Source organism: Hetaerina americana, unplaced genomic scaffold, assembly GCF_022747635.1.
Source record: "Hetaerina americana unplaced genomic scaffold, ioHetAmer1.1.p SCAF_2, whole genome shotgun sequence".
NCBI classification, from domain to species: domain Eukaryota; kingdom Metazoa; phylum Arthropoda; class Insecta; order Odonata; family Calopterygidae; genus Hetaerina; species Hetaerina americana.
This window is the reverse complement of record NW_027286763.1, coordinates 28,921,103-28,942,089: the sequence shown is the minus strand read 5'-3', so window position 1 is coordinate 28,942,089 and position 20,987 is coordinate 28,921,103. Positions and strand designations below refer to the sequence as shown.

Below are 20,987 nucleotides of genomic sequence, written 5' to 3'. Positions count from 1 at the left end.
GCATTGCAGTTGGCATCTTCCGGTCAGAACTGCCATCCTAGAAAATGGACCCATCTGGAAGAAATCCCAGAAGCTTTGCATCTTCAATCACTACACTTCACAGCGGGAATAATAGTATAAGTGATGTACGTGATGGTGGATGGTGTAACTTGGTTGAACTCCTTCATGATGCATAGGGAATGAAACACTTGGATATTCCACAATATAACTTTACTGTGACTGGTTTCCATACAGCCTGATACTGCCACAATATGCTGTATCGAAACTGGTGGCAGTTAAGTTATATTAAGAGGAAGAGCAGCATTTCATTTCCCATGCATTATAAAGATGCCCATGGTACAGTTTAATTCCCAATAAACAAGAATTAAATAGGCAATATTTAAGCCTACAAAGGGCTCCCACATTCATCATCTCCTCCCATTCATAATTTTGGAGCATGCATGCTTTTCATGGCTCATTTCTTCACCATTGGATTTAGAACCACTTCAGTCAAACTGTGGCACCATTGCAGCTTATTAATTGATTCTGAATAAATATAATTCTGAACATCACATTATTTCCCCAGTCTTGATTGATTTTGTCAGCAGTTGAATGAATGGTATTTCTTACCACAGTTATTTCCAGCATAATTATGCCTGTAATTAAAGTGAAAGCAGTGTCGTACTGGCTAAATATTTTCCAGTGTTATTGTGTTTGAAGGTCGGCTAAAACATGGGTCACTTTCAACAGAAGTAAGACCATCTATAAACAGCTGTACCACTCTTTTATCAGTGTTGCACCCATGTACTCCTCCCCAAAGGCCTTCTGCATCATTTCAATAGTTTCCCCATTAACTCTTTTCAAGTTTAAAGTAAAACTTGATGCAACTTTGCCGCACACATCTCTTCCATTACTTTCAGGGGTAGCGAAATCTCATGAACCCAAAAAAGGCACTGTAAACAAACACACTTGGGTGCGAGTTAACACGTCCTGTCAGTAACTTTGGTAGCCTCTGAGTTCATGAGGAGTCACTAAGTCTGGAGTGACAGATATCACTTGAAATTCCTGGCACTGAAGTATGAACTCTCATCGGATACTCTGGGGACCCACCTCACGAGCAGCATAACTATAATAGCACAAAACATCCACTTAGATATGGAAAAAAGTGTCACGGCACCAACTAATGACCTCACCGACAAGAAGAATGAAACAGCCGTCAATTTCTAGTTTTGTGATTGGTTAAGAAAGTTCTGGTAGAAAGTTAAAAGTGAGACTGATAATGCCTTTTTTAAAATGTGGCATTAGCAATGTGCAAGATAGAAGTGACAACTCCAATGAAAATAACTGTGGAAATGATTTAGCAGCAGCAATGACGAATTCCTGGGATTCTAAGAAGAATAAATATTCATATAGTGTCTAATTTTTTATGACGATTCCATTTTTTCCATATTAAGTGTTAGCACTAAAATATCTTTTTGTCTGATTCAATTATTTTTCATATATTCTAATCAGAACAATCACACTGAGCCTAATGAGTCTTATGGGCCAGATATCAATAGCAAATATGGTACTTTTCAAAGTTTGCCAGACCAAAAATCATGTTTTTATACTCTTAAAATTCAACTTGAAGGCTCCATGAATACACTGCAGTCAAAAAATTGCCAAAGTTCCCCCTTTCTTTTCAGCACATTATGTGGAAATCCAAAGGCTAATTTATGGATAGTAAATTTAAACATAAGCCCAGTTTAACAAGGAAAGATTGGCCTTCCCGGTACTATCACCAATAAGATTAAGGAAATGATCTCAAGGGCAAACTGCCATAATATAAATGGAATGATTATCAAGTATACTACAATGACTCCCTCATTAGGCATTCATGGCCATCCGAGTTCCTGTTCCCCATGTGCACTCTATATAAGTTTAACCCCTGACCAATTTCTTAAGCTTTTTCGTCACAAACCTAATGAATTTTCAGGCATCACTAAATAAACATAGTTTCCTGACGTGCATAGGTTTACATGTTAAATATCTTTAATTAAATCTAGGTCAGAATATAATATTCATCAGTAAAAATTTTGTTTTTAAAGCTCGATGACTCAATCAATTATTGGCAATATAATGAAACCACTGAGGGGAACTTACTTTAACTGTCTTATCCTGAGAAGCTGTTGCAATCAGTTTGTCATTTGGAGCTACACATACTCCATTTATATCTTTCTGATGAGCTATTACTGTGTGTGATGCAGAGAGATTGGCTAGATCTTGCACCTGAGCATCTGAAATTAAAAACCAATGAAATTTTGAATATCAATAGCGTATAAATAACTTTCTTTGATCCAACAAAGCAAGTTAATACACAAGTACAGATCTCAGACGTGCCAGATCGGTACAAACGTCAACCTTCAAAATAATAAAACTTGACAACATTACAGAATAAAAATAATGAATATAAGTAGAGAGATATTCCTGAATTGAATAAAAACATTTGGATAGAAAAAAGGCTTTCACCTTTGATTTAAGCAAAGAGGCACTCATGAAGACTTGAAGCTCCTTGGGAAGATTATCATATAGTCCAAGATTCATATGTTTCAGATCAGAAGCAGCTTTTTGGTTCAAATAAAAGACATATTGTTGCCTCGTATCATACTTACTTACGTATGCACAAATTTTGCCCAAATTCTTGAAATGCAACAATTTTCAAAGCGCAAAAATTTTTTAAATTCTTGAAAATTAGATTGAACACAAAGTAAGGCAAAAAATATAGATAAACAAGCAGGTAGTGTACTAAGATTTATTAACAATGGTCAACACTGAGTTCAATAATTTACATTCAACATTGGCGTTATGGGTCTCTCTAAAATTATGATTATAAGTTAATTAAAATCTCAAGGTGCTGAGAAGAGTCGAATAGGTAATCTGCAAAACAGATAATCAACACACGAATAATCAAGAGTTTACTGTATGCAACTATAAAACAACAAAAATTAGTTACGTATAAAATGATTATATTTGTACATCCATTATTTTGAGTATTTCAGCTGTCTGATTCTCTTGATTTCGTGCAAGGCTGATAAGCCTTCTTCATACATTACGTACTGAGAGGTGGAAAAAGTCCACAGATGATACACTTTGAGGAATGGATAGGCTACTGAATCACTCATACCTCCTCAAGGAAGACACATCATAAAATCAATGGCATCAGCAATCCCTAATTCTCCTATCAAAGCCAAATGGACACCAAGAAAGATTTTTCACATTGAAAGCTGAATTATAAGAAAGAGCAATAAAATCAAATCCTCTTTTCTTCCATTTCCAAATCCTTGGCAATGAAGGAAAAGCAATTGAATAGACTGGCTGTTCAATCTTTTACCTGTTCTGAGATTTTTAATAGGCAAGAGCCTTAACTGAAGCAGGAAAAGGGAACAAACATGTGATTAACATAAGAACACAATGCTTGAAGTCCTTCAGATAGTTTCTATGTTCAATAATGACATAGGGGATGTACCATTACATGAGGTTCAAGTTTGGAATGAGAACATACAAAACTTATTAAACTGCAAGAGACCCATCATTTTGACATTTAACAATAATTGGATTTCATGAAAAAACCTTCGATTTGGCCTTTATGGAGACTATCAGACAAAGGCTGAGAGCCAAGGTTCCAAAATATCACTAACAGAGATATTGTTGGTACTTCAAATCAGTAAAGTAATGCATCATGATTCTGTGATAACTCCCAAATTTTATTCAATGAAATACTTTGAAATCACTAAAAAAGGCTGTAAAAATTGTTATCACCCTTGTCTCAAACATACTCAGATCTGAATATGGCATATTTATCCACGATGCCCCCTCAAACATGTACATGTATGCTTTCACTGCAGTGTATAATGTTCTTATTTAATACAATCATGTTGAAGTTGCAGGATTTTATGGCCAGAAAGTAGGCCTTCAGAAGATCGAAATATGTAAATAATGTTGGTAGAAATTTTAATGCTTCATCATCAGCTGTAACACTAAAAACCACATCTGCATCTTTAGAAATTCAAGTTAGGAAGAATAAAAATCTTGCCAAATTATGTTCTGCCATTAAATAAGGGTTAACTGAACTAGGTGCAATTGACACTTAAGAGGTGCCTCTTCTGCTTGCTATGTAATGCTTAATCTTCTAATCCACTTGCTTTTTTGGTCCACTCAACTTGAAATACTGATGCTTTATTGCATCCTAGTGTTCAAAATTCCTACAGATATACGAGGGTAATCCCAGAAGTACCCGACCCAACAAAGAATACACAAAAACTTCGGAAAAAGTTTTTAAAACAATCTCCTTTCAGATCCACACACTTTTCCAAGTAATGTTCAATCGTTTGATACCTTTTCTATAATAAGACCTGTCTTAATCCTCAAAATAGCCATTAACTGCAGACATCACTTCTTCACGGTTGGAAAATCTTTGACCACCGAGCCATTTTTTCAAGTTTACGAACAAAAAATAATCCGAGGGGGCTAAATCTGGTCCATAGGGTGCATGAGGTAGTAATTCAAACTTTAATTCATGAATTTTGACCATTGCAATAACGGATGTGTGAGCTGATGCATTGTCTTGATGAAACAACACTTTCTTCTTAGCCAAATGCAACTGCTTATGCTTGATTTCTTTGTTCAAACATTGCAATAAGTTCACATAATACTCGCCGTAGATAGTTTTTCCTTCTTCAAGATAGTCAATGAAAATTATCCCTTGCGCATCCCAAAAAAACCGACGCCATGACATTGCCTGCGGATGAAAAGGGTTCTTCGCCTTCTTGGGAGCCGTTTCTCCCTTTTGAATCCTTGGTTTCATCATTCTTTAGTCTCAGGCAATGGACCCATGTTTCATCCAGATCTATGAAACGACATGAAAATTCTGCTTTGCTGCTGTGAAACTTTGATAAACACTCAATTGAAACATCTTCACAACACTGGTTTTGCTGGAATGTGAGCAAACGCAGCTTCCATCTTACACACACCTTTCTTATGTCCAAATTTTCAGTTAATGCAGCACTTTTTGAAATGCCAACTATGTCTGCTAGCACTATCAGTCGATGATCATCCAGTATCACTTTGTGGATTTTCTTCACTGTTTCTGGAGTCGTCACCTCATTTGGTCAATCAATGCGATGCTTGTCTTGACAGCTCGTACGCCCTCGCTTAAACTCTGCTGCCCAATATTTTACTGTTGTAAATGAAGGAGCAGACTCACCCAGAGTAAAATCCAGTTGAGCGTTTACATTGGTTGGACTGAGGCATTTCAAATAAAAGTATTGTATCACATACTGATGACCAATTTTCTCCATTTTCACAAATTCACTGAAATCGTTTTCTATTGATGGCTGCCAAACAAATACTTAACAACGTAGAGCCTTCAAACTTGAGACATATGCTTTATAGATTGCATACTTTTAGGGATAATACGGGGATATTTTTTAAACAACTATCGCTATTTCTAGGTCAGGCTGGGTACTTCTGGGGCTTCCCATGTAAAGCTGCATCTATCAACTAACTTTATGTAGTTCATACGATTTCAAAATTCAGTCACAGGTAGAAATGCAATGAAAAAAACATCAAATGAAACACTCTGTAGGGTACCTCTCATTGCATTAGGATACTAGGAAGAACTAAGGCAAATATGATTCACCTAGTAATTTCTCTATTCCTAAATTCTCTCAAAGAAAAGGCAACACCATTGACTCTTTCCTTCATTAAAGGCTGCTGAACGGTGTATTTGATCAATGTCCTTACCTAATTGGGTCAATGGAAGCCTCCAAATTTTCAGGCAGGTGTCTTCACTGGCAGATGTGAGGAATGATGTAGATAGACAGCTGAAAGCCACAGAGCCGACAGAAGCAGAGTGAAGGCAACCCATAGCAACTGCTGTCACCACACCACTCTCTGGGTTCAGCCTCCATAATCTCACCGAGTTGTCCTGGAATCATTCATTTCATCAAACAATTGAATCACAACATACATGAAAATTTATTATCCAAAATTTACTTTCAAACATCAAAATTGAAGAAATTGGAAATATTAAAGTGACTCCTTTTTCATAATAACATAATCAGGTTATATCTGTTCAGAAAAATAGGTAATATGAAAATATCTCAAAAAACTCATTAATGGAACTAAATATTTGTGATATTGTCTTCAAGTTAAAGACATAAATGCAATTTAGATTAATTGTTCATTGATGAATTTGAAATAAGCATTTTAGGCATATTAAGAATGTAAAATTATGAGTATAGCTGATAAATTTAATAAGCAATTATCAGAATGTATGAGAATAAAATACTAGTGGATATGAAGAGAGAAAGGAAGTATGCAGAATTGAAGAGGGATTTACTGTAGTGACCCATGTAGTAGTTTTTAGGGGAGGCGACCAACAGCTAAGGTCATTTGCGCCATAGGGGATGGACAGGAAAGGATGAAGGGTGGAGAGAAACCCGGCGTCGGCATTAGCCTACTCTTTACGAAAGGCGCCAAGGGGTCCGCAGTTTAACGTCCCATCCGACGGATGGCGTACTTACTCAAAGTGCCCTCCACAAAGCACCTCAAGTAGGGATCGAGATACCTCTGAAAAATATTCAACACCGCCGGGATTTGAACCCTCGCCCTCAGGGCGGGAAGCCAGTATGTTAGCCCCCGCACCATCTCGATTCCCATAGTGACCCATGTCTGGTTGTGTGTTTTGTTGGGAGAGGTTAGAAAATACATTGTATACAAAACTTATTCCCTCAAAGAGCTCAACACGTAGCACTCCACTGGTTTAACATAGTGTTCATAAGCATGCATTTCATATTTTCCAAAGGTAATAGTGGGAAATCAACTACAGATTTCCATAGGGCTTTAATAGCAAGGAAATATGCACTCTTGTTCCCTGGTACTTCTACATGGTTACAATTATTTTAATTTCTCACTGACTAAAATTATTGCCCACAGTTTGGATGAAATGGACTCCATATTTAAAAAATAATAGGTTAATCATATTATGAGGCTGTCCATTAAAAAGATAGTGAAAAATGATGCTTCCAGTAGTAGGAGAATTCAGTACATAGTTTGCATGGCTATACCTATATAGTGCACTTATAACCATAAGGAACAACTTTATAATTGATTGGCTGTAAGCTTGTCTGAGATAAAATACAAATTTAGAAATAAACACCTAAAGCAAACTGCTTAATCAAAAGCCAACTAGTTAAAAACTATCGTCAGTCCTTACCTTTCCACCAGAAGCAAGGAGATGAGGGTCGGCTAATGCTGTGCTCAGCGTGAGTACTAAATCAGAATGGCCTTTAAGCAACTGACAACCAAAGTTTGAGATATTGTACACTTTTATGTCCCTGCTGTTTGTAGCTACAGCCAGATGAGTTTCACATTTCCCTAAAAACACCACATCCAACACCTCATCACTGAAACCTACAAACTTAAAAAAATAAAACAAAGATCACTACTTTAAAAAGTATTAAAAAATTATGCTTCACTTAAAAATTAAGACATTTAACATTAAAAGTCCTTTTTACAAAGTAAAAGCTCAAGGAAATTTACATTACATAAAACAATAGTTAAGGTTTCTCAGAGTGCTAAAATTGAGAAATATTTACTATTACACTTACACATTTGTAAAGGGTTTCTGAGAGTTTCTAATCCATGTTACTGACATCAAGATATATACACTTTAAAACTCTTATCTCTTGAATATATTTTGGTTTTAATATACATTTATCGCATTATGGGCAATACAGAATAAAGTCCTAAATAAATCAGTCACTAGTGCACACTAAATTAAGTTTAATGAAAATGGTGTTATAAATCCCTCTAGGAGAACAGCAATAAAGAGGAAATTTAAACATAATTAATTCAAAGATATAAATATCATGGAAATAGCACTTCTAAAGGTCAATATCCAAGAAAAGGCTAAAAGTTTTAGTTCATTTTAACCAGGAAAGGAATCTGGAATTACGGTCAACAGATGACACAGGAATATGCTAGTAAAAATGGTGAACACATAATCAACATGCAGTTTTCTGTACCAAATCCACAACCATCCATGACCTGACTATTTTGTATTATTCTCAATAGTTAATGAATATGCCATACCTGTATCTGTATATTTCTTTAATGGTAAAAATCTGAATGAATATAGTTGTGATGAATGACATGAAAGAGCACAGTGAAAGGCATAAACTGATGTAAACAGAAACCATATTTCTAAATGTATCTATGGTTGCCATACTTAGAGAGATAAACTGTTTTGAGAATGAAAAAACACTGGATAAACAATGGAAAAATTAAGGATTACAACCTATGAATTTACACATTAAATGTACATTTAGAACAAATCGCTTTATTTCATTATCACTTGTGAAAAAAAGGTGGGCAAATGCAATCATTTTTCCAATATATTTTCATAAGGCCATAAAAATACAAACAATTCCAACATTTGCAGCTTTCAAGTAACTGTAATATGAGGTTAATAGTAATCATAATTACAATTATTTTGGTAAATAATCATATTGTCTCCATTTCAAGCATCTATTTCATAAAATGAGAAATAAATCACAGTATCAATGGCAATTGAATAGACGATATGGAGTTAATTTATCTTAATATTAGAATTAAATAGATCAAAATGACATCATCTTAATTGTTTGATCAAATGGGAAAAAAAATTTCGGTAATTTTTTCATTCTTTACATGCACCCCGAGGTTTAAATTGTGAAGGTAAGCAGACACTCAAAAGCTGTTTAAAACGTATTTATAGAAAATTTATTTGCGCACAATTATGCCAACTCCACTTTGTTTTCATTTTTCATTTAATAACTTGGCCGCCATGATACTATACCATCAATTCCTGTATATAGTGATATATGTACAAGTACATAGAATAAAGGTGCAGTTATTTTGCGAAGTTTCACTGTCCCAGCGCCCCAGTCACCCTATCTTTTATTTCAGATTATGATTCCCAACATTTTTGTGCAGAGCTTCATATGAGATTTAATGCATAATTAACTCCTTATGCATTGGATAAGCAATTACATTTACACCATACTTCATAACTGTGACTGTATTTTCCAAATTGTAGACGGATTTGAACTCTGTTCCTAAGTTTGGATCATCTTCACATAGTTAATTTGAATTGTAGTTCAAATGAATACTCAAATGTTCAGTAGAATATTTTAAAAAGGAGGCTAATAGTTGGAGAAAGAATCCACTAATGTGTTACTACATGAGGGTAGTTCCCATTTAAATCCAATAAATTTGCACCACTGGGACATATCAAAGTTTTCTTCAGTTTGTAGCATCCCTTGAAGTAATACACACCAAAAACTTCAGCCAGATCTGTATATTACCCTGTGTTAAGCTTAAACTAAAATTGAGCAAGCCAGGTGATTTAAAAAAATGGATGAAAGAGAATTTTTAGAGCTGATCCAACATTATTACATGAAAGGCAAATCACCTCAGGAGAAAAGGGAAATTTGATGAACATTATGGCAAACCTCCATCTTTGATTAGAATGGTTAATAAATGGTTTCAAAGTTTTCGTAGTGTCCATATGCAAATGCACAAGTGATGCTGAATACTATGAACACCCTCGAAGCCACTACTCCAGACATCACTGAAAAAATGTATGATATGCTGAAAGATGATAGACAGATGGAGGTGCAAGAGACTGCTAGCTAATGTAGGCATTTAGAGTGAATGTGTACATAATTTAGTCCATGAACTATTGGACATGAGAAGCCACATTAGCTGAAGACTAGTAATGTTATTAGTAGAAGATTAGTAGAAGCTACTACCTGAAACCAACTAACTTACCTGTTTCTTACACTCAAATGAATTGAGATCATGAATAATTATATTGTGGTCTGCACTGACTACCGCAAATGCAGATTCGTGTTCATTGAACAGCACATGAGTGATGGCAAGACCACCTTCCTCTGCAGCCTTATTTACGAGGGAATTACTCTGAGCAAACACTTCCCTTCCTTTTTCAACTTGCCAAAATCGAATTACACCTGCAACATTAATAGATATTAACATCAATGTAGTAAATAAAATTTCAAACAAAATAGGACACAATTTTTGAATGAAATAATACCAACATACTCATAAAAGAAGTGGACTTTAGTTTGGCTTGCTACACACAGAGACGAGGCAGTTAAGTCAAAGAAATTGGAGCTTTACAGTTCAGATGTGAGGAATGCATTTGAGGACAGTAGCAACAATCAAGATATAGACAGGGATCAAACATAGTAATAATTGCGAACATGTTTATTTACTCAAATCTAATTTTCATTAATGCACAAGTCTGTCTTGTATGAATGTAATTGTGCACAGAAATTCACCATGTAAAATACCAGGGATCCTTCACTAATAAGTTTAAGGCTCTACTAATGAATACTATAGTTACATTATGAAATAATTGTACAACCATTAATAAGAATATTAAACTTAATCCCTATTGCCCACAAAATATCATAATTAAATAAAAATAAAAAGGATATACCATTTTCTCCAGCTGTAGCCACACAAAGACTTTTCCCAACATCTTTAGACTTGAGGCATGGGAGCTTGTGAGCTTTTGGGACAGAGACCATGCTCTCAATACTCTCAAAGGTGGGGACAGTCCTTACAACAGCACCATTATTGGTTAAATCCCAGACAATGAGAACCTTGTCTCTCCCTGCACTGAAAAAGAATTTTATATTATAATATAATAATCAAATATTAATTTTCATAGATCCATCGTCAACGGAAAAAGCTGAAAAAAAAAGGTTTAGTCTAGAAGTTATATAAATAACTTCACGCTTATTTCTGGAAACTTTTAGGATATGAGGGGAAGTTGAGACAAAAAATGGTGAGCCTGGAGGTGAGTTGTGATCACCACTGGGAGTAATGAGAGAGTTCACAAGGGAAGTACTTAAAAGTATATAACAAAACTACACAAGGTTAAGCAAGTTGTTAATGCAAATGTATGACTTATTCATCCACCATTTTACTAGGGAGAAAATCAGTTTGGTTCTTGATACATTTTATTTTATGATAATAGCTGATACATTAATTTCATTTTGGCAGCTCTGGTTACAAAACTATCACAAGCTTTGCAGCAGATAGCACACAGTTAATTACCACATGTAAGAGTCAACTGAAAAGTTGGTTAGCTGACTGAGTTGGTGTTTTTCACATTCCAAAGGCTGACTCATCAGCTTATGGAATGTGAAAATTGCACCTAGGTAGGGTTTAGGGAGCTATCTCTCTCTTAACTATGCCACTAGCAATTATCCTATTACCCAACTTAGGTGTAACTTTGGGTGCACAAAGTAGTTTCCTGGATTTGAACCCAGGCCTCTGAGTGAGTAGCTGAATGTTCCACCACCAACCACACCATCTACGTTTTACTCACTGAAACTAAATTGCAATTGATATACGATTTAAAAAACTCCTCGGAGGCAGAATCAAAGCCAAGAGTGTCAATAACATCCTAGTGTATGCAAGTTAACAAGACAAAGATTTTAAAGGCTTCTAAACCAAGAAATATTTTAATCACTTCCAGTCCAACATTGCTTTGACTGACAGTGAAGACTTCCTTGCATGCTTTTGGTCCAAAGAACACTTTGTACTCATAAAGTACATTTTTTAGTCATCTATCATGAAATGAGTTTTTGAGTACTGATGCCCTCTATTTAAGTTTTTCAGAACTCCATGCCCTTAGTCTGATAAAGCATCATGTCTCGTTATGTCTTTGCCTTTTTTTCAAGTGAATAACTAAAACAGAAGGCCAGCATATAAAATAAACAATAGACCAGCAAAATAGATCTACAGTGGATTTTTACAAAAGGAAATGTTAGAATTCCCACTGCTATTTTCTGCACATTCTTCACCCACTGAACATGCCTAAATTTCTTACTTTTGCCTACAAAGACACAAACCGACACACGAACTGTCCAGAAACTGATTGGAATGTCCATGAAACTGTCATCCACCCGGATGAACCAATATGAAAAGAGCACAAAAACATGCAACTTGTACCATCACCTTCATCACTGGCTACCCACAAACCATAACCAAGATCCTGACATTCACATAATTAGAAAATTTTATTATTTCTTAAAATGGGCATGCCAAGTTAGCATTTTTGTGCAGAAAAGAGCAGGGAATTTTATTAACTGTTGCAACAAAGTGCAGTGTTGGGGGGAAAATTGCAATTTTCCTAGATAAGTACTGCAATTTACTGAACAAATACACCCTAAATGTTGGATAAAGTTACTGAATTATTCTATTATATGCTAAATAAAAATTCATTAAGATAGATTCTTAATTTTCAAATTCTAAACTCTGCAACAAACTAAAAAAGTATTTTCTGAGGCTAAGGAAGGATGGAAAAGCCTACAACTAAAGCCTCTAATAAGACAGGCTGTTGAGAAGAAGAAAGTGGAACAAAAATTAAGGGTTGTGCTTGTATTAAAAAATTTTTTAGTTACAATGATTTCATCTAACTGCACAAAATTACAATAAAAACACCTGAGTAGAAAATTGCCTGGATTAAAACCAAACCTTACATTTCCCATTTCAACAATTACTTCCCTTTTTCTGCATTATCAAGAATGTACCCACGCAAAAGATGACCTCTCTCTGTATACTAATTAATTAATTCCTTTGAGTTTGTAAAACTTAAATGTAAAGTTCTCTTCAAACAGAACATGAAATTATTTTTTGCGTTCCATATTTTAATGTCCAAAATGTATAGAGATGTCCCATCTTGAGAATTGGTGCCATCGTTCCTTGCATTGCCATAATCATTAATTATGCTTCCCCTGAGATTTTGTCATGGTTTTCCGAGCTAAAATTCCTTCTTACTTGTGAACCAAAACAATTAACCAAATTATGTCAATAGAGAACAGAGAAAAATTAATATTTGAGCATGAACAAAGAAGACTGCTAGACAATACCATATATGCAAACAGTAAAATAAAATTAATATCAAGAAAAACTGCACCACCTTGAAACCATTAGGAATTAAGGTATTATCACTTTCCCTTACCTAATCAAGTAGTTGTTACCACTGTCAAACTCCAAGGCTGTAATGGCACTGAAGTGTCCCTTGAGAATAAATACAGGCTGGCTCAAACTGAATTTCCATGCCATTATCACTGCATCATCAGCTGCTGCAAAAATAATGCCTTCTTCTGCATTTGGATGAAATTTAAGAACACTGAAAAATCAGAAAAATATAATCACATTATTTAGTTAATGTGAATATATTTTAATTAATAATGTTAATCTAACCTAATCAAACTTAAATTACAAAAAGACTTATCAATAAATTAACAAGTGTCGCTTGCCTGATTTAGTTCTTGAGGCTTCATCCTACTATCTTACCTAAGTAATGCTGATTTTCAAGTTTTAAGCCAATGATGTTATTCCTTATTTAAAAATATTCAGAGAGTTTGTCAACCTAGAAGCTTGCAAATAAAATGATAAGCAATTTATGTTCTGTTTTCTAATTAAATTATTGGACGAGTTAAAAGCTATTTATTTTAGGTCTATCAAGGTCAAGTCAACACATTAAGTTTCCATAAAACCAATATCAAAGAATGAATTGCATTAAATTGTTCCAGGCTCAACTTTGTGGAAGTTCATGTTCATTAAATGAAGTACACAATGTATATTTCCACTGTTCTTTATTTAAATACAATGATGCCGGAGCGTTGAAACTAGTTGTACGTAAATAAAGAACAGTGGAAATACACATGGTGTTCTTCAATTAATGATCAAAGAATGAAGTTGTACATGAAATGATAAGTGGGTTGTTCAATAAGCCCTGAGAAAAAGATATTATTTTGGGTGGATTTTTTTATATTTTTCAACATTATCTCCTTTGAGTCTGATACAATTTTCCAAGTGCTTCTCCAACTTTATAAATCCACCCTAAAAGTAAGATTTCGGAGGGCCCTCCAAATGCACCGATGTTGGCAATTACCTCCTCGTTAAATGTTTAAATTGTTATCTACAGGGTCATTTTTTCAAGTTTGGGAATAAAATTCATTGGAGGTCGAATCTGGTAAATATGGTGAATGTTGTAACAATTAAAACTATAATTCCACAATTTTCTCAGTCAAAACTGTGGTGTGCACCCATCCATTGTCTTGATCAAAGAGATTTCTATCATTGCCAAATGAGGACTTTTTTCTGGATTTCTTCACCCAACTCGTGCAATAACAATGCATAATACTTAACATTCAATGTTTGCCCTTTTTGCAAGCAATCAATGTAGATGTTTCCATGTGCATCCCAAAAAACCATGGCTATCACCTATTCAGCCCATTTCACTGTCTCCGCCGTCCTCAAAGCAGTATTACTATAAACCCATAAAGCCACTGTTTTAACTGTTCCTTTGTCTCTGCATCCCTATGTCTATGTTCCTATACCTTTCTAACATCCTGAACGATGTTCGTTATTTGTGGACGTACAACCACATTTAAACTCACTTACCCAATCGTAATAGTCACAAACACTGGAGCAGATGTGCCATAAACTTCCTCCATCGTGGCTTTGCTCTCTTTTGACATTAAGGCTTTTTAATAGAAGTGTTTAATCGCTGCATGAAACACATTTTTTTTTCCTTCTTCTAAGAGAAAATTAGTAGCTGAGTGATCATCAGGATATTTAGCTCACCTGGTGACCCCATTCAGCCCTTTGAGGCTGTGCGTGCAAGACTGACGTTCCAGATCCCAAACACGAACGCATCCATCAGTACCCCCACTGGCAAGAACAGAGTCATCAGGGCCAAATGCCAATCTGGCCACAGGACCCTTGTGGACTGACTTCCAAAGCTTGAGCACAGCTTCATCTTTAAGTAATCATTGCAAATATTTTAGGAAGAAAATAAATTTTAACTATGTTCATGTAGTTTTTGACAATGATGCATGTATTTATTATTTCAAGTAGTGGATATAAACAATGAAGGAGAGCATCAGAGTAAACAAAAAGGCCAACGATACATAAATTCACCAGTCACCAGACCAAGAGAAATAGATTATAGAAGTACATAAGAAAAGAATATTAAAAAATCCAAAAATTGCACACAAAAAAATTCAATCGCCATCTCAAAGATATTACTATAGAAACTGGCCTGAGAATTCACTACCAACAGCTTGGCACTTAACCAAACATTCTTTATTCAATAATTTTACAACAAATGCATTAGCTGTAAATGCAAAATATAAAAGGTAGCCAATTCATTGTTAGTTTTGAATATTTTAGCAATATATAACGATTGGATTCCACAGGCATGGCACACATAAAGCACATAAAAAAATAAACTCATTTGGGAATCGTAAGTTTTGGTGGTGTATCCATCTTCTCAGGTGGAAGAGAGAGTCTTCTCTTTCCTTCCCCTGAAGAAAGTGGCTGCACCAATCAACATTCTTTGTTTATATACATGCTATTTAACTCTCAGGATATTAAATTCAGGGCCCAAACTACAGTAGTTGGAGAGATGGCGGACACATGCCTAAGATTTGGAGAAAATATGCCAACAGCATTGGAATTTGATTTTTGCACATCATTCATTTTTCAATTTGAATGCTGTTGGCTTTGAATGAGCAATCAAAAATTAGTTTTTACAAGAATAAACAATATATTTAATAGTTTGAAAAATAAATTATATACATTCTTTCCCTTAGGAAACCCACAAATAAAACCCACACACAGGTAAAACCCATTTGCAAAGAAAATTAGTCTGAACTTTCCTACCTTGCCATTTCCACAATCGAAAGAGGCCAGTTTTATGTGCAGTAACAATGAATTGATTACTTCTACTCAAAGTGAAAGTGGTAATTTGGTCTTCTGCATTCTCTTCTGTAGCACTCTTCCCAAGGGTTTTCACCACTTTTCCCTGATCAATGTCAAGGACATGTACAGTCTCATCACATTGGCACAAAAGATGCTTCCCATCACTTGTCCACTGAAAATATTTAGTAAATAAACTTAGAAAACAATGTAGTAGTGAAATAAAACCTGCACGGATTAAAGCTAAAAAAATTACACTAAGAACTCACTTCAACTTGGCCCCCAGTGAAAAAAGCTCCATGCCTCTCTTGAATGTCATACCTTGAAAGAGATTAAGGCAAAATCAAGGAATCACTCCTGATAAATTGCCACTTCCATAACTTTGGAGGGCATTATGGAACATCAATTATAAGTTACTGTGCAGTGAGGTTTTTAGATTGTCATATCATGTGTAATTCTTTTGTATTTGGTCAACTTTATCCATCACGTTCGTCTAGAAATTTAGGAATAGACAGTATACAGATGAACGTCTAAAGTGACATCTGGATTGAAATCGTTACTTAATATATTGCCATTGGTTTTTGTGATGTGGGTCCACTATGAATTATGACCATTTCCCAGATGAAAGAGTGAAAATGGACTTATTGGCTCCAATTTTGTTTGCATTTCTCTATTTGAAGCACCTTTAAAAAATTCAAACACTCAAGAATTTTACACCAGCAACTCAGGAAGGCCATTAGCAGATTGTATTCGATACTGTAGTGAGCGGAGTACTTTTAGTGAATAATAATTCCTTAAAGTGGCGATGACATCAAGTGAGTCTAAAGACCTCTATTGTTTATTAGGCACTGAACCAAAAAACGACACGATATCCACAAAAAAACAAATTGCTTGTCCCACTTTCTTGTAAACTTGCTCACCATAGCAAGAATTCTACATTGAACACTAAATTCTCTAAAACAGCCAAATAGAACGTGGGGACCAAAATCAACCCAAAATTTTATAGTGCCTCAAACCAGATGAATATAAAATAGCTCTTTTTTTATTTTAGAAGCAAAATTTTAAAGCACTTTCCCACACACGTCATTTTTTACACGACTACCAATTCATCCTAAAATTAAGTATTCAGTTACGTTCTCACGCAGTTAAGAGCAAATATAACCACCTGAAGGCTGGGCTTAGGTTTAAAAGACATTCAATATCCCAATGGTGTGACAAAATGGTACAAGTGTGTCGTTGAAGAAATATACGTTGGTAATAATGAATCTTATTTAAATTTATTATATGTCACGCCTACTGGCCTGCACCAACGTAACTCACTACGACAAGTAATACCCCGTGAATCCAAAATGTTCAAATGAAGTCAGGAAAATAATCAAAATTTCAACATTTATTGGTTAAAGGCTACATGAAACCATTATAATAATTACTCACGCTTCTTTGCATTTGCTTGAAACTTCCATTTCCGTCTATTCCAGCCCTAAATCAACAAAAAAAACATTTACACAACAACACGTGCGCTCATTACACATGGCATAATTTCCCCCACACCACATTTGAAATAGCAATCGATCGACTTTTCTGAAGGTTGCCGATCCATCCGATCTCTCGAATCATAACTCGACTCTTCGCTCGGCCCGGATTTCAAGCAGATAGTCTTTGAAATCTGACGAATTTAAGGGAATACGTTCACGGATTTCATTATACTTTCCACAGATTTAAAAAAAGCACTCAATGCTAAAAAAGTCATGCTTTTTGTTTCATTTTTGTATATTCATGTTGGTGGCTAATAAATTAATACGGTAGGCATCTATTAAAGTTTGCACATATATAAGCATTAAGGTGCTATGAACATACATAACTGGCATAGGACTACAAAACTAAGATAAGATATATCTTTAGGATAATTTCTATTATTTGAGCTTTCTCTTCACAAAATTTTATCTCATGGTCTATCTTCTTAGTCTTCTTCTTGGTAGTCCGAATCTTATCATAATTAATTTTTCACTGAGACGTCCCCTGGGTCATAAACTACTATCCAGAGAACCACTTGATATGCGACAGAATAAATTATTTTGGACTACCAATAATTCCTATTGAATGTTTAATTCACATTTCTGGGAGGGGCAGTCGAGCCATTGTAATCTCCATTCTGTCTCCAGTTCCTTAGACGCAAATTATATTTGCATGATCACATAAGATTTGCTTCAGTTGATAAGCATCGCCCACATTTGAATCCAGATCCCTGTTTTTGTTGGTCTCTAACAGCTCTTTTTTAAACTTTAGCTCCCAGTTCCTTTTATTACTAGTCTACCATGCTACCTGCATTACTGGCATGAGAAAAGAAAACTCTTCATGAAACATACTTTATTTACATAAAGTCCACATAACAGAATAATTACAGGGCAAAATTTTTGCGATACAGTAATTGTGGAGGAAAACCAACCTATAGATGAAAATGAAATATACAACCTCGGGGCAGCAGGTGTGTGTTACCACACCACCTCCAAGAAGGGCTGATTTTTCATTGACTACCGAATGAATACAATCATTATAATTCCCTCATAATTATCATTTTTCTGTGTTCAAAGCATGTAATCGTAAGAAAATAAGCCTTTGAGCCATGGGCTTTTTGATAATGATAGTAATCTTTAATTTCTTCTCAGGTCTGAGCTTTGGCATACATGTAAAGCAGAGCATATGTAGTTAAATAGTGTACAAAAATGAAAAAATACAACATTAAAATTCACATATATGGTATACCACAATAGGAAAATATACCAGAGGTCTGGTTAGGCAAAATAGTGCTTTTAGATCACAGAAGTTTTTTCCAGGAGGAAGGATGTTTTTTTTTATAATGTTGGCTGTAGTAGCAGATTTCATGGAGAGCAGGAGCCAATTATAAAATTTTCATGCTGCATTAAATACGCCTTTTTGATAGGTGCTCTGTCTTTAATCCTCTCTATGTACCCTACCATTATGATGGGTGTCATAGTCTATCTTTAGTCTCTAATTTAATGTTATTTAATCCAACTAAATTTGAACAGTGAAGATGTACAAGCATGTAACTGAGGTAGGATTTCCTGAGATTTAAATAATGTTTGATCTAAATGGCTGATCAGTATAGTGCCTACTCCGAATATTGCCTAAACAGCTCTCTCTTGAATGGAAAATAACTTTTTTGAATGAGGTGACTAATTTTCAGCAAAATGTAACACCCTTCGAATATGTCACAATGAAGATTAATCGCTGCACCATATTATAAAGTCATATAATCCCTAATAATCATTTTCTGATCTATTATTTTTTGGGCCGTCACTTCTTATGTACACAAGTCTTCTCCATTTGTCAGCAGGGCAAACCCTCGGTATAAAGATAGAAATTAGGTAATGATATCAAATATGCATGTACACTATTGCATATCGTAATACACATGAAAAAAGCTTTTCTACGGCTATTTTGTTTTGTATTTAACAAAGTCATATCTTTTTTATGCAAGCAATTTTGAAATAATTAATCTAGATGAATGGAAATTCTTTTCTTTAAATTTTCATTTCTAGGCTGTCCAAGATAAACTACATACAGGAAGCATCAAACTATCATCTAATTAGCATTAAAAGATGGAACAAAAACAGGTATCCTGGTAAAAAAAGAAGAGAAATGTTACTGAGATGTTAGGAAACAGAGGTTTCGGGAAGGATCGATAGTGTAGTTAAAGCAGTGTGGTTGCCTAGAGGGTAGTGTTCTGACTGTAGGGCTTTGGGTCAAATCCAAGAGAAACTCTGCAAACCTGCAACTTCACCCAAACAGTATGATTTTCTGAATATTAACACTTCATGGGAAACTACAGGTGTCACAGAGAAAGGAACTCCCTCTGACCCTGATCTGTTAATTTTGAGCTATAAATGTGGTCAATAACAGGATTGTAAAAATTGAACTCTACTCTCTCCGATCAAGCTAACCTTTGAATTGAATACTGCTGTTGGTTGGAATCAATACAAGCTATTATTAATAGATAAAGAAGATACCAAATATAAGAGACAGGATAAAAGCAAAAATAAGATGAAAGTCTCAATAAAAATAGCACAAAGAGATTCAGGGCATGTAGAAATGTGCAATTTAAAAATTGATTATATAGAAATGGGGCTAATGAGTCTTATGAAAACAGAGTGTATGCCATGGAGGAAGACAGAATCCATCTGTTTTAGATAAGAAGATTGAATAAACAGTGAGGGAAACATATTATTTATGTACTATGTATTATTATTCAAGGGCTCAAGTTATAATACACAATCTGAAAGTTAGTTTCAGTGTATGATTAATTTTCTTCATTCACCAAAATCTGTGTTTTAAAATTAATTTTACTTACCTATACCTTTCTCAGTTCAAAATTTCTTTTTCAAGAAGATGGGGTGGCTAACAGTTTTCCAATGAAGAAACAAACTTTTTCTGCTTCGATGGTAATATTGAATAATTAACACAGTCGAAAGTCTTGCTAAGATCACATAGTGTCACAGATACTGGTTCCCTCTCTTCAAATGCATTAATGATATAATTAACTTTGCACTCTACAGCCATAATTGTATATTTCCCAGATTGAAAGCCATACTGATATTTGGAAAACAAATTATTTGACTAAAAAATCACATATTTGATCTCTCATTAGAGCTTCAAAAATTTTACCAGAATAGGGACTATGGAACTGGGGAGTTTGTTAGTTAATTCATCTCCTTTCTTACAGACAGGTCCTGCTTTGGAATATTTTAGAGCAGTTGAAAAATCTTCCATTTCAAAACATAAGTTGAGTAAGACAGCTAATTGTTCCACAATGAACAAAATAATGTCCTTGATGAGGGAATTAGACAGACCATAAAGATTCTTACTGTTGGACTGTAAAAATTTTTTATGTCCGATACAATATTAAATGGGTTGACAAAATTACATTCAAAAAATTTGGAGGGAGATTTTGCAGCATATTAGCAATTGGTTTAATGTTGACCTTGAGAATAAGAGAAGGAATTTACTCAACTTATATAAACAGTGTAAGCTATGTGGTAGTGATGATCTTAAAAAAGCCTACAATAACCAAAAGAAGGACTACTATCCTCAGTTAAGATTGGCTAAATGTCATGCCAATATTAGCTACATTAATAGTGCATCCAACAAATGCAGAGCAGCCT

The 20,987-nt window shown here is 34.8% G+C and overlaps 1 protein-coding gene across 1 annotated transcript in view; it reads right to left on the bottom strand.

Moving 5' to 3' along the window:
• Positions 1-17,348, bottom strand: part of LOC139687482 (transducin beta-like protein 3) — a 29,093-nt gene extending 11,745 nt beyond the window's left edge. The window contains exons 1-10 of the mRNA XM_071584663.1: positions 17,242-17,348; positions 16,077-16,128; positions 15,772-15,982; positions 14,692-14,866; positions 13,058-13,228; positions 10,523-10,704; positions 9,832-10,031; positions 7,235-7,438; positions 5,761-5,944; positions 2,122-2,255 (exon numbers count right to left, since the gene is read on the bottom strand). Of these exons, the coding sequence (XP_071440764.1) occupies positions 2,122-2,255; positions 5,761-5,944; positions 7,235-7,438; positions 9,832-10,031; positions 10,523-10,704; positions 13,058-13,228; positions 14,692-14,866; positions 15,772-15,982; positions 16,077-16,128; positions 17,242-17,270 (1,542 nt within the window). The 5' untranslated portion in view covers positions 17,271-17,348. The remainder of the gene's footprint in view (positions 1-2,121; positions 2,256-5,760; positions 5,945-7,234; positions 7,439-9,831; positions 10,032-10,522; positions 10,705-13,057; positions 13,229-14,691; positions 14,867-15,771; positions 15,983-16,076; positions 16,129-17,241) is intronic.
• Between the last annotated feature and the right edge of the window lie 3,639 nt (positions 17,349-20,987).